The sequence below is a fragment of the Athene cunicularia genome, assembly GCF_003259725.1.
Source record: "Athene cunicularia isolate RWA chromosome 1 unlocalized genomic scaffold, athCun1 chr1_part2, whole genome shotgun sequence".
Lineage (NCBI taxonomy): Eukaryota > Metazoa > Chordata > Aves > Strigiformes > Strigidae > Athene > Athene cunicularia.
Genome location: NW_020799092.1, coordinates 40,334,165 through 40,348,503, shown reverse-complemented (window position 1 = coordinate 40,348,503; position 14,339 = coordinate 40,334,165). Strand labels below are relative to the sequence as shown.

The 14,339-nt window shown below is 37.3% G+C and overlaps 1 protein-coding gene across 4 annotated transcripts in view; it reads left to right on the top strand.

Annotated features, from left to right (window-relative positions):
• The window catches only part of NAV3 (neuron navigator 3), a 267,533-nt gene that overhangs the window by 119,809 nt on the left and 133,385 nt on the right, over nt 1–14,339 (top strand). For 3 of the 4 annotated variants that reach the window (XM_026867891.1, XM_026867889.1, XM_026867888.1), the window contains exons 6-8: nt 2,837–2,905; nt 5,602–5,741; nt 12,445–13,483. In XM_026867891.1, the coding sequence (XP_026723692.1) occupies nt 2,837–2,905; nt 5,602–5,741; nt 12,445–13,483 (1,248 nt within the window). The remainder of the gene's footprint in view (nt 1–2,836; nt 2,906–5,601; nt 5,742–12,444; nt 13,484–14,339) is intronic. The other variant, XM_026867890.1, reaches the window with a different exon arrangement.

The window sequence follows — 14,339 nt, the reverse complement described above, 5'->3', positions numbered from 1 at the left end:
CTGATGGTGGGAGGATTATGGCAGTGGAAAGGGGCTTGAGAGCAGACAGCTGAGAACTGGAGGCTTTAAAAATCCCCCTTTCCAACCCTCTGACAAATAAATCCTTCATTGTCCTAAATGCTGTAGTGTTAAACTTAGTTCTGTCTGCTTTGTTAACATGAATCTGCTGGTTTAATGGAGTACATATTTATTAAACCTTTTTCTGGATCTGTAAGCATAAAAGAATGACTGTTTTAAGAAAAACAGGTTTATTTTCCTGATTGCCAGATGTAAACCTCAGACAATTATCTGATAGGATGGAGGGCAGCAGCTACTTGTTTGCTTATACATTTAAAAGAGTGGTTAGACTTTGGATGTGTTGTAGTTCACATCGGTAGTAATGAGGCCAGCGGTTGGGAAATAGGCATCCATGCAAAACTTTAATATGTCCATCATATCCAGTGTTAACTGAGAAGGAAAACCCAAAGTCATTATGAACTTGATGCACCTGATTTATGAGCTGTTAAAGTTCTCTTTTTCCCTTTCATTTGTCACATTACTTTGGAAAATAAATTTACCCACTCATAGTGGAAATGACACTTTACTGACGTTGACATCAACACCTTTCAAGCCTGTCTGGAAAGTTTGAAAGCAGTCTGTAGGCTGATATTTCGTGAATTTGCTTGTGGATAGAGTCCCTTGCAACAAGCTTGGAAGTAAAGCATTCTAGCAAGCATTTCCAGATAGGTGTTTCATATAAAAAACAAGTGCCATCTGTCTGTGGGCTACCTTATCAACAACTTGGCAACATAACTTAATCTAAGTTACTTGACCTGTCCAGCTACTTTGGAACTGTGTTGTTTGAGATAGAGAAGCTATGATATGCTACAGCAAGACAGAAGCTTCAGCCTTTTCATCCAGTGGTTAAGATGCATCCTATTCACTCTGTTTTTCCAGCTCACTGTCCATGTTGATTGTACTGTGTATCATTTTACCTTTTACAACATAAATGCACTGAGGTTTTATTTGACATACCATTTTCTCAGAAACTTCTTTGTTTAGTCAATGCAGATAACCAGCTAACCATTTCTAGATTCTTTCATTTTAAATACATTGAAAAAAAACGAGTGGAAGATCTTATCAAAACATTACCTATTATGTCAGGCACAAATTTAACACCTTCAGCAAAACATCCTATGTCACATTTGCATCTTAAATCCAAACATTATTAAGAAAGATAGCTGTAAATGAAATATAATTTAACATACTGACTAGATAAAAATATATAAACTGTAATTATTATGACTATTATAATTTATTATAATTCCCACAGAAGTTCTGGTCATATAAAAAGGCAGTTTGTGTGCATTACTGTGAAAATACATGTCAGAGAACTGAATGATGCTTTTATATATTGAACAATTCCTTTTTGCCCTCTTAAGACTGAAGTACTCCCCTTTTTTTTTTTTTCATGTGCTATTTGTAATTGGCAGGCACAAAGGCAATGCTGAACCTCTTACTGGGGCTTAATTTGGTAAAGTAACAATAATCATGCATCCCATTCAAGTCTCACATTGTCCCTTGGTTTGTGCCTTCTCCTTGCCCTGCTGCAGGACTGCTGTACCAGTATGGGAAGACCTTTCTCTTTCAGGGCTTCTCCCCTCTGTTCTATATTCAGGCTACCTGCTTCAGTGGACTAGCAGAAATTGCTTAACACTTTTCTGGTAGACTCAATACCACCAGGTGTTTTTTATAAGTGCTGCCAGTCTATAAAGCCAGGTCTAAAGCACTGTGTTTCTACTGCTACTCAGAATTTCTGGAAGATACAGAACTGTAAAAGACAAAAGCAATCTGTGACTATCAAAGTTTCTGCTTACTCAGTTCTCTGTCACTTCCTTAATAATGCAAGGAATTTGATGTTGTGATTGCACCTGGCTTAGGCACCTGTCTATATCCTTAGGCTATGTGGATGCCAAAGGATGCACCTGTTTATAGTAACGGAAATTACCTGGCAGGAGGCCTTACATTGTCTGTACATTTGATATATCCCCTGTGCAAATGTCTAAAAGAAAAGAGGCATAAATCTGCTGTTTAGTAATGGCACGTTGTTGGGTGTTTAAAAGAACATACAGTTTTTAGTGCTGTAGCACAGCCTGTCTTCTGTTGCAGAAATACCACTCAGATCCCTTAATAGACAAAGGTGTATTTTCCTGTGGAATTTAACAGTGAGTCTAACCACATGTCAGGGCTTTCCTTATGAGGCCTCTGAGTCATTGCCTGGGTCATGTATCACATATATGACCTGTACTGCTGTAACAGTAATGAAAATTCTGATGGAATGCTTCTTCCATATAGCCCTGCTGTCAGGAGGGTCACCTTTCTTTATCAGGATTTTTCCTGAGTCCATGCTGGATCTGGTATAGCAGATTTGTTCCTCACTGCTAGACTGTGAACCCATGCAGGCTGCTGGAGAGACTAGTAGCTGTATATTTGTGTTTAATACTTCTTGTGGATGAAAAAAAGAAAAGGCACAGAGTTTTGAGGTACATTCTGTGTGAACTCAGCTTAGACTTCAGTAATTCAGTCGCTGTAGAAATTTGCCCACATTGTCTATTCCTAAAATAATTTCTAGCAAATGAGACAAGCTATAACAATATCCATTATTTCATAATCTGTTCATTGCATCTCTCATAAAAATCTGCATGTTTGCATTATTTCATATTATTGCCAGTTAATTTGTGTTTTCTATCCATGTTCAATTTGCATTCATTAACTCATAGTTTGCTGGTAAGTGTGTTCTTTCTATACATGTTCAAAGAAATTCTTTAATTCAATTTCTCTGTTTCTTCTCATACAGTCTCACAGCCAGATATGCAACTCAGTCTAATCACAGTGGAATTGCAACCAGTCAAAAAAAGACTTCTAGGTCAGTTAAATATCTCTAATTTATTGCTTGTTAGTGGTACTCAAGCAAGTATATGCCCATTGATATTTTGTCCTTAGGACATAAGCAGACATTAAACAATGTGTATTTATGTTATGCGTGCAAGCTTCGCAGCAATGAGCTTTGCCACAGGAAAACCTTGTATGGTCTGGAAGGAGCTGACTTGTATTGTCTATTAGCAATACTTCTAGTTGTTATGTATCTTGCATCTTTGTATCCTGCATGCAGAATATTAGATGTGAAGGATTAGTTGGTGATTTTAGTGCTCTCTACTCTCTGGCTCAAATCCTCACTTTAGTCATGAGTGAAAAGAAGTTTGGGAGTCCATCCTAATTCCTACTAGATGTTTTGCATGTATCACAAATCCACCTGAAATGTTGACCTCAGAGACCCAAGTTCACGCAGAAGCAAAATAGAGCAGAAAAAAAGAACCAACTTCCAAGACTTCTGCTCCATCAAGAGTCAGCTGCACACAGTTCCCACTGATGAGATGCTTTGTTTTGGCAGTGAATTTGACAGCTGTGTGTAGGAACTGATCTGTTTCAGGTTTCATCAGTACTTTGAGTTTATCATTTCTATGAGCACTAAAATCTACAAGCCAGACTGCAGAAGAAAGAAACTGAGGTCTAAAGCTTACTATCATTTCTATTTTTCTTTTTTTTCTTTTTTTTTTTTTTTTTTGGAGGGGGGGTTGATAATTAATGTGTTCATATAATTATACCTTCGCTGTACAGTTCATTGGTGAGAACAATGAACTTTAAATTGCATAATCTACAAAAAGATTGCATTTTGTGGTATAGTGCACTAACACAATTTGAGTTGCTGGTGATAGCTTGGAATGAGCTATACCATGGTCCAGTTGCTTTGCACCTGCATTTATAGGTCCTCACTTTTCCTTATTGCTGATGTTCCTGTCTTGTCCAAAGTCAACATGTCGGGGTTAACGGTCTTATTGTCTAATACTTTAAATCTGTGGCAGTGTTTCCGAAGCCTGTTCAGAGGTATGTGACATGTCCCTTATTTGTTATTCTCCTCTTTGCATTTCCTTAGCTGCTTAACATGATTCTGCAAGAGCAGTTTAAAATCTGAATTCAATTAAAAAAGACAGCAAATGAGGTAAACTGGAAAGTGTGTAGAGCAGATGACCTCATGTATAATATGCTTACTGTGGCAAGTTCTCAAATTCTGGCTTGCAGAATATATGCAGAACTATTTTATATTTTAACAGATGAGTTTCCAGTGTTGCACATGCCTTCCCATTGCTTTTTCATTACCTCTGACAAACAATCTCAAGGCTCTCACTGCCTGTCAAATTAGGGTAATGAGAAGGAGCAAATGGATTTTTAAGTTTGTTTTAGTGCATTCTTCAGGGAACAGAAGATCACTAGAATTCATGGGTCATGGTAAAGGTTACCATTCATACAGCTGCAGAGCAGAGACAGTCTGCTCTGGGCTCGGCACAGAGACTATCAGGGCAGGCTGGCAGCCAGAATGAGCCATAAAAATAACTAATGGATTAGCTCTCTGAGGCTTAAACTGGTAAAGGAAGAGAACATGGAGCTGTTCACATGTGTTTGCTAATGAAAATAAAATTATTTGAACATTTTTGTAACACCAGTATATTAAACCAAAAAAAAAAAAAAGTTTGGAAGAAATCTAACGTTTTGTAATTCTGTGTTATGTGATTTTATTTTTTTTTTCCTTCTGACGTTGCTCTTTCATAATATAGTGAAACTAACAGAATTTGATAACTGGTATAATTTGTATTGCCACTATTAAAATCATCATATACTTCCAATAAGTGAGAAGCAGAAGAGAGATATTCTTCTATGGCAAAAGCCTCTCGCTGGTTCAAGCATTTTATTTTGTCTATCAAATAAAACTGGAAGGGAGTGGGGGTGCTCATAAAGATGCTCAGAAAGTTTGAAGTAAGCATGTATTAAAGAATCTTACATCAGAGAACAGACTGAAACAGAAAAAAATGCAGGCTTACACATGCCACAGATAACGTATTTTTTTCCTTAGCCTAGTCACACAGTAAGGTTCAGATGGTGGCAGCAAATACTAACAAATGAACTGTATAGTCTAGATTATATACTTCTATCTTATCTAAAAGGTATACATGCATCTGTAACAACTAGCTGAAATAGGTATTTTCAATATTTTTCATTTAAAATAGTAAGGTGAAAGTGCTTTAGCCAATAGCCCTCTGAAAAATAACAAAGATAACTAAAAGGCCAGCATTTATTCTAAACACAGCTGTGAAATATTTACTAAAGTAAGAGATATGAAATATTTCCCAACTATGTATTGTTGTACTTTCTAATCAATTTCTGCAATATTTTCTCTTCAAAAGTGACATATTTAAATAAAAGTTGATATTTCACTTTAAAGGTTTGTTAGGGTGAATCTGTTTTAGCAATGTTAATGGCAAATGCAAAGCATCTTCTTACATGTCTTGTGACTCTAGAAAGCATTTTTTCCCTTTTGTGTGTGTAAAGATAAGTTTTATTTTCATTTGTGGAGTCTAACTAATTTGAATTCTCCTGTTCATTGTTGCTTACCTGAAATCATTGTTTTCAGTTGTTGGTTTTAAATTCTGGTCTGATCTTTGCATACTGCTTCCTCTATAGATTGCATTACATAAAGTGAACTGATTTCTGATTATACCATTCCAGGCTTCCAGGACCCTCAAGGGTGCCAGCTGCAGGCAGCAGTACCAAAGTCCAGGGAGCTTCTAATTTAAATCGGAGAAGCCAGAGCTTTAACAGCATTGACAAAAACAAGCCTCCACAATATGCAAATGGAAATGAAAAAGGTAAGTGATTAAAAGTTACTAAGCTTACTCTACATAACATACAATTGGAAAAAAAAAATTACCAAAAGAACCCATCCACAAGGAGCAAAGAAATGAATGTAATATTTAGACTTGGTCAGTAAAACCTATGGAGACAGGGCTCTGTATTAGGACATATGGTTGAGTTGGGATTAAAGTTCAGAACTGAAAACTTTCAAGATGTAATTTTATTTTATCCCTCTTTGATGGAAATATCACTGGGTGATTTTTCTGAAGTAAAAATGAGTCCATATTGGATGCCTAACCTTGGACCATATTCAAATTTACTCATACCCAAAATATTGCCATAATTTTCAGGGGACTTTGCATCTTCTAATGGAGAAGAATCAGACTATTATATTTGCATCAGAATATTACATGTATCTACTCCTTCAGAAACTTACCTAGTGTATGTATAAGTATGCATAGGGATTGGGAAATTAAGTCAAATGTAATGAAATTTTACAGGGATTTGAGTTCTTTGTTCATGTTTTATTGCCTTCTTTAAATATGAACATCCATTATGGAAACAGACTGAGTTCCATGGGTTCTTCCATTTCTCCCACCCTGACACTGTCTTCCTGGAAAATGTTCCTCTTCAGGCTTTATCTCAAAAAGAATAATCTAAAAAACTCAGCTTTCTGAGTTGTGTAACTAACCCAGCCCCTTTCCCCTCTTATTTCTCCCTTTGTGTAATGAACAGCATTTTATTCATATCTCTGGGTTAGAATACAGTTGAAAATGATACAATATACATAGTACCCATTTGCATCCTTGGGGTCTGTGGGAGGAAAAAGTATGCAGTGAATGTTCTTCATCCAAGCAACAGGCAGCTATCCAGATTTTTTTTACAGAATTCTGATGAACACACTTTGCCCCTAGCTGTATCTGAAGATATAAAACCATCCTTTCAATAGTTATTTCTTTATTTTTACTGTCAGGGTTGAATGTTTTAGATAGTTCTATAGTGGAATTTATTTTATCAAGGACTTGTTTGTGGCAAGACATCCAGGCTAAAACTAGAAAGAGATCAGAGTGAAAACTGAGCCAGACACTGTATAGTTCACAAATACAATAGTGAAGTTACGAAGTAGGAGATGTGGCTGCTTGAGTGAAGGTATGTAAAGCAGTTTAGGTTTTAGAATTGTTTCATAATGTTGACATAAGTTTGCTACTGAAATATGTGAGAGTGCAATGATTCAAGGTGAGACATGCTTATAGATATTAATATTCTTAGCTCATTACTTGGAAACTGCCTTTTAACTGATAAAGTTTTCATTTCATTGCACATTTATGTGGCTTTTTGCATGATGAATTTCTTTACTTTCCCATTTCTTTACAGCAGAGAATGAGAACCTTGATGAGATTTTTAGTGGTCATCAACTGCAAGAGCATAAGGGGTCACTTTGTTTGTGTATAATCATTCAATTAGTTTTATAGGATATAGAAAATGTAATATTGCATAACTACAGAGTGCTGTATTTGAGATGGTTTTGTCTGCTCTTTTTTCTTTCTTTCAAAACAGCAGAAAGGATGGAAAAACATTGATTTTACCTGAGAATATAAACCAAATGCAAGTTTGTTCTAGAGTATAAAGCAGAAGTTAATCAGATTATAAAGAAGAAGTTAGTTAGAAAAAATAACTGCTGTGAGTGCAAGGATAGCAATGTGATATTTTTATAATACCCTAAAAGAAAACATGAGAACCTGATGAGATGATATGAACAGAATAACAACTGAATTTATATTTTAAATTTAATTATTATGGTGGCTAATTTTTGAATATTACAATGAAATTTCCAAGTAGTCTTGATTTTTTTTGAAGTATTTGAGGATGTTCTGTTACCTGAGATTTTTTGAAGAATTTGTTTAGAAACAAACTCCAACCCTCACAATAGTAATAACAAACACATTTTTTAAAGAAAATGTCACTATATGTTGAAAAACTGATTTTTCCATACAGTCTGACATACATAATAAACCTTATTTTTCAAATTTTGCTTCAGATGCAATTATCTTGGAGCAAGATAACTTTAACAGCTTTCATCGAGTGAATATATAGTCCACTCTAGATTCTGACCTATAGAACATATAGTAAATAGCCTGTAATTAGTGCTGCATAAACTGAATCAGAAAAAGAGATGACTTGCACTCGGTAAATAGTCATTAGAGGCTGGGACCTCCAGACCTCTTCAAGGGCAGACCACTTTTGGTATGTTTTTTTCTGCTGTACACCTTTCTGTATGTGCTGTAAGGAGACTGCATAAAAGATATACAGCTTAGGGGTGGGATTTTTTTTAATCCAGTTGTATGTAATACTTGAAATCCATTCCTCCATAACAGTTTCCAGCTCAGTCACCATGGGGAATGGATATGTAGTCACAGAGTTAAAGGAGGCCTGAAGGTGATCCAAATTAAGATGTGATATGGTCCTTTTATCTAGTATTTCATTATTTAGTATGTCATTAATGTTATCTTCTTTGAATGTTGCTTAGGGGGTACTTCACACAGTGCAAAATTTAGCTCCCCTGAGCAGGTTTGCTTTTTATTGAGTACAGCCCAGATTTCACCCACAGACCCAAACCATTGCTGTGACACAGGTAACTGTGTAGATGTGATTAAGTCAGGAACACAGAACTTACCAAAACAATAAACATGCCATTAACTGAAATTCATCTGTGGAGCTTTAGTGAGGTGATTTTTGATTTTTTTTTTATTTTTTTTTTTTTGGCTGGATTTTGCAGTTTATGGATGTGTTTCAAAGAACACATCTCTTTTCCAGATCACATCACATCTTTATGCTTCTGCCTTAATAAAATGAAGAGAAAAACAAAACTACGAAATTGAACTATTTGAATAAAGTAATTATTCACATTGCTAATATGGTGGATACCTAGGGCGTTTTGAGTCCAGCAAGGAAATAATGTTCTAATTCAAGTCAAATTTTAAAACCAAGTATTTACACTATAGCACTTAGAAACACCGTATCTGAACACTGATAAGGGTCTCTATGTCATGGAGTTTAATCGTCTGCTTTTCAATATAATTTAATAATATAAAATAGTGTTGCCCAAACTCAGTTTCAACTGTATTTGGTTATTTTGCCCATACCAACTCTGACAAACTCGGTCCTGGAACTCCATTGTCTGATGATGCAAATCATTGTTCATCTGTGGCTAGTATGGACCTCTGTAGCTAATTTGTTTACATTTCTTCTGGTGCCAGTATTTTGCCAGTTGTCCCTGGTGGTGTCCTCATCCTGTCCTGCTAAGGGGTAGCTACTTTCTCATGGACAGCTGGAAAGGGACATTTGAACAAGCTGTATTCTTTTAATCTCACCAGGTAAACCTCCCATTTCTCCAAACATTCTTATAGGAGTCCCTTGCAGCTGTTCAATTTTCTACTAACCTTCTTTATTGTAAATGACTAAAATTGGATATTCTAATCTGGGCACCTGCCTGTTACAGAATATTTAGATTATTGGTACCTAACTGTGCTGCAGCAGGGGAGCTGTTGTCACAGAGGTCCTGTCTTCTCCAACAGCACAGAACACAGCAAAGGTCACAGAAGACAGAGGAGGTTGATCATATATTGGGTCCAAATTTAATTCCTTACATGTCCTTTATTTGTGCTACAGCCTATGAAAAGTGGACTTGAAAATGCCCATTTGGTTGTCATGGTCTTGCTGGGTCCTGGTAGAAATTTATTTTTGCACTGAACACCTGGGAGTGTTGCTCTGCTTCTCCAATGCAGGTTGGGCTGAGCCCTGAAGCACTGAACTCTCAAGCAGAACACAAAATTGTTTTCACCACAAGCTGATTATGCATTTGAGCAATAAGGGGATTAGGCCCTAGACAGAAGACTGTCTTCTTATAAAATACAGTTTACAGAAGTATGAAATCCTTGTCATCTTTAGGTTCACTCTGTATCAAAATCACCACAGGGTGGGGACAGATTTCATGTAATGAACAGCTAAAGCTATGTCCAAATGAACCATGCAGAAAGCAAGAAATGATGTGCAGCTTCCAGTAATGCGTTTGGGCTGGAGAGGAAATCTTTTTATTCCACATCTTTAAACATACAGACAGGCTCTCAATATATCTTGACAGTTTGCAGTCCACATTCCTTGTGCAAACATTAAGGATACACTTTAAATTGAGATTTAAGGTTAAGTTCAAGTTTTATGTAATTTTTTGATGCTGCTTATGGTTTGTAACATAGAGATCAAATAAGTACCAGTAGTTCCAGGAACCTGTGGGTTTTTTGCTATATATGTAGCGGAACAAGCTGTTGACGAAATAGTAAATACTCTTCTTTTTAGAATTTTTCCCTCCAATGAGTTTAATATTATATAGCAGGAAATATGGTAAAGCATACATTATTATTCTTCTTCATCAGAACATTTCTTATGGATTTTGTAGTGAAACTAATAGCCTGAAGCCATACAAATGTAACAGAATTAATAGGACAGAGTATAGTGGCATCCCGCTGTTCACAGATTGTTATATGTATTCTGCATTAGCTTTGCATATTCTTATGGTGAGTTGTTCTGCAAAACTATTGGGATAACTGAAGACCCCAATGCTCCTGTGTAATATTCAGGCAAGCTTAGTGCAAGGCAAGATGTGTGCAAGAAGGTCCTTGTGTACACCTAGTCCTGGGCTATCAACCACGGGGCTGACCCCTGGTATACATTAAGGAATCTAATTTCCTACTGCTGTTCATGGCCCCAGGCTCTCTTTCAGGATCTGAGGCTCCCCAGGAAATATCAGGGGCCCAGCCACAATTCCTGCTTTGGTCTCAAGCGAGGGGATCAGCTCTGCAGCTGCCCACCAAAGTGCTTCATGTGCATAGTGCTACCTGGCGCCTGAGGAATAAGCCATAACGTCATCTGTCCCAAAAAATGCTCTGAGGCAAACTTTACCAGTTAAAATATTCTTGCCTAGTAACTGGATGCAGCAGAGCTGCTCAAAACCTTCTGTGAAGGTGCACTGAGCTCATTTAGCACTGTGGGGTTTGCATATCAGGCTGAGGAGCACACAAAAAACTCTGGGCAGATGGAATTATACAGCATCTATTGAAGGTAGAGGTTATTGGCCTGCTGCAATCCAGTTGTTAATAGTATTAAGCAAGTAAAAGATGTTACATTTCTGCCATATTGCTTGTGTTCAGATTTTTAAAATTGTTTTTAAACTAGAACTTCTTAATGCTATTTAGAGAAGTAAATTTTGCTATGTTTGCATTCTCTTTGTTAAAGAAAAAGCAGCTCTTTGAGATGTTCAAAATCCTCCCTTTCCTATGTGTATTAGTGGCCTTCAGACTTCCAGGTGGGTTGTCTAATCCATGCTAGGGCCTTAGGGCTCAGACGACAGAAATAAAAATGACACATAACTTCAAACTTTGTGCTGAAGAGACAAATTACTTCAGTGTCCTCATCTACTATATTATTCGGAGAGATAGGCCCCAAGGCATGACTTTGGCTTCATGTGTGTATGCAACATATCAAGCACTCTTCTTGCCATTGCATGAGTTATATTTGCACTGCATGTTTTATAAGCTTTTTTGGTAGTACTGAATTTGATATGGGCAGGCTTACACCTGATTAACTGGCAGTCCTGATGCTGAATGGCAAGACAAGATAGATACACTAAGAGAAAATATGCTGTCTGCTGAAATAGCTATTGTACCATGTATTTGATTGCCATTGCCACTTAATTTCTCTGGTGCTCCAGAGTAATAGTGTTTCAAATCTCAGACATGTCTTGGAAATCTGAGCTTCATACAGAGCTTAACCCTTTCATGCATAAGCCTATTTTACTTAATAAAGCTAGATTTTAAAATCATGGTTGTCGATTAGCATAGATTTGTTATTGCAGAAAGAGTCTTGTTCTCATTCATTCTGAAGATTCACTGAAGTTTCTGGACAATGTAAATGCGAAGGTACCAGAGCCACGTAAATGAGCCTTCTGTATCTACCTGAGCTTCAGGCTCAAAACAACTATCATTGCTGTGCCCATGTAGATGATATATCGTTGTAACTTTCAAGTACTGACACTGGTGAAATTGTTTATATATTTTATCCCACCTATGAAAGTGCACTGGGATAAGTTCCTGAAGTCAACTAAGAAAGGTTGTTAACCGTACTTAAAAGCAAAAAAAAATATCGTGACCTGCTGTTTTTTGCTTCTGTGAATATTGATTTTATCCATTTAATTTCAGTATTACTCTGTCTTCCTCCTTCTGCCCAAAACCTTCGCTTTCTAGCACATATTTTGCTTTCACTAAACATCCAAACCATCTTTCTCTGGTTTTGTTTTTTGTTCAGTATTGTAGCATTCTTTTTTTCTTCCATGTCTCAGTGTTTTATTATTAAAAAGTGATTGGAAGAATTTCTTTATGATTTATTAAAAATAAAATCTTTAAATTGGAAGCTTTAATTTGCACAATGAGATGGTTACAAGGAAGGTGATTCCAAGGTGCTCTTGAACTCACAGAGGTATTGGACAAAACCATGATGGTGGGGGAAAAAAAGGCATCTTTGATTACCATCATTCATATTCTATGCACATGTAAATTATTTTAAAACACATGTAGATGGGTTTTAAATGCCAGAGGAGTATGCTATCAACTTCAAGTAGAAGATGAGAGAATAAATGTAACATTTTCATTCTTTCTGGTTTTTAAGCAGATTCACCAAAAGGCCCTCACCCATCTGCAGGCATGAATGGAAACGTGCAGCATCCCACCAGCACCGGGCAGCAGCAGGTCTCTGCCATACCCTCTCCAAGTGCCAGCAAGCCTTGGCGCAGCAAATCCATGAATGTCAAACACAGCGCAACCTCTACCATGCTGTCCGTGAAGCAGCCTAGTCCTGCAACCTCCCCTACTCCATCTTCAGAGAGGCTCAAACCACCTCCTTCTGAAGGTGTGAAGCCCCCTTCATCTGGACAAAAATCTATGCTGGAAAAATTCAAGCTGGTTAATGCTAGGACTGCTCTAAGACCTCCTTTGTCGCTGAGCTCAGGACCCAGTGACAGTGGGAGAGAGGATGATACTTTTTCAGAATGTGGTGAAATGGATGTCTTAAGTGGTGGGGTGAACAGCGGCGGCTCCACAAGTAGCAGTCCTAAAGTATCACCGAAGTTAACCCCTCCAAAAGCTGGAAGCAAAAATCTCAGCAATAAAAAGTCTTTGCTACAGCCAAAGGACAAAGAGGAAAAGAACAGGGACAAAAACAAAGTTTGCACTGAGAAAACAGTCAAGGAGGAGAAGGACCAGGTCACTGAAACATCTACAAAGAAGAGCTCAAAAATTGCAAGCTTAATCCCAAAGGGAAGCAAGACGGCAGCAGCCAAGAAGGAAAGTTTAATACCGTCTTCTAGTGGGATCCCAAAACCTGGATCGAAGGTGCCAACAGCAAAGCAGAGTGCTTCATCTGTATGCGCGGGAAGTAAGGAGGTTGAAAAACTGAGGACTACAAAAGGAAACCAGTCCCAAACAACAACAAAATCTCAACTTAGTGAGAAGACTTCTCCTTCCTCTGGTCTTGCTTCTTCCGAAGGGAAAGAACCAAGCGCATCTCTCATCCCGGGGTCCTTGACGTCTCTGACGGCCTCGATGGCTGCAAGCAGCAGCCAAGGCACAGGAAATGGTGTTGTCCAGCTTCCTCAGCAACAGCAATACAGTCACCCCAACACTGCCACAGTAGCTCCTTTCATTTATAGGTAAGGTCATAAAGTGATAGTGGGTTTGTGCTACTATTTAGGAAAGAGAGCTAAACCGGATAGAGTAATGGTGGATCGCACTGTTAAGTTTCTTATCTCCCAGCTTCTGTCACAGCATCATGCACATGTTTTCCTAATATTATTTTTTAATTAATGTTACTTTATGAACAATTTCTTCCAAGAACTCTGAGTCTATACCGTGTACAAAAGCACTCCACTGCAAATATTTGCCATTTTAAATTCAGGATATTTTGATTAGAAATACAAATCACATGATACATTCCCTATGCTGCTTTTGAAAGGTCATGGCTGAATCAGGTTTCTAATGTGAATATTCTTGTTTGCAGTTTAAGAACTCCAACATTTATTTGCTGATATTTAATAATACTTGCTTAAAATATGCTGTTCTCTTAAAAAAAAAATCCTAAAATAAACTGCTGATGTTTTTAGAGTATGTAACAGTACTAGTAGGATACTAAAGGAAAAACCATACACAAACTTTTTAAAATATTCAAAACCAGTTCAATACTTTGGGCAGAGAGAAAGTGTTGCTCTTTGAAGGTCCTTCATCTGTTTAGTTTTATACATGAGCTAGGTATGGACTAACTCCAGTTGATTTTCACAAGTGACACAAACTCTTCTGATGGCCAGTGCTCTGGAATAGATGAATGAACAGTTAAATGTATCAACCTTTGACTTTATTTTGCTAGTTGAAAGAGCAACCGAAGAGAAGCTGTGAGATTTCATGGTACAGTATTGAAGACAAAGTGTAGAAAGACTAGCAGGCTGGTTTGAGTAATGATTTCAGATGTCAGCTGTTGGAGAGCTTTAGCTACAGTTGTGGGTAAATTTAACA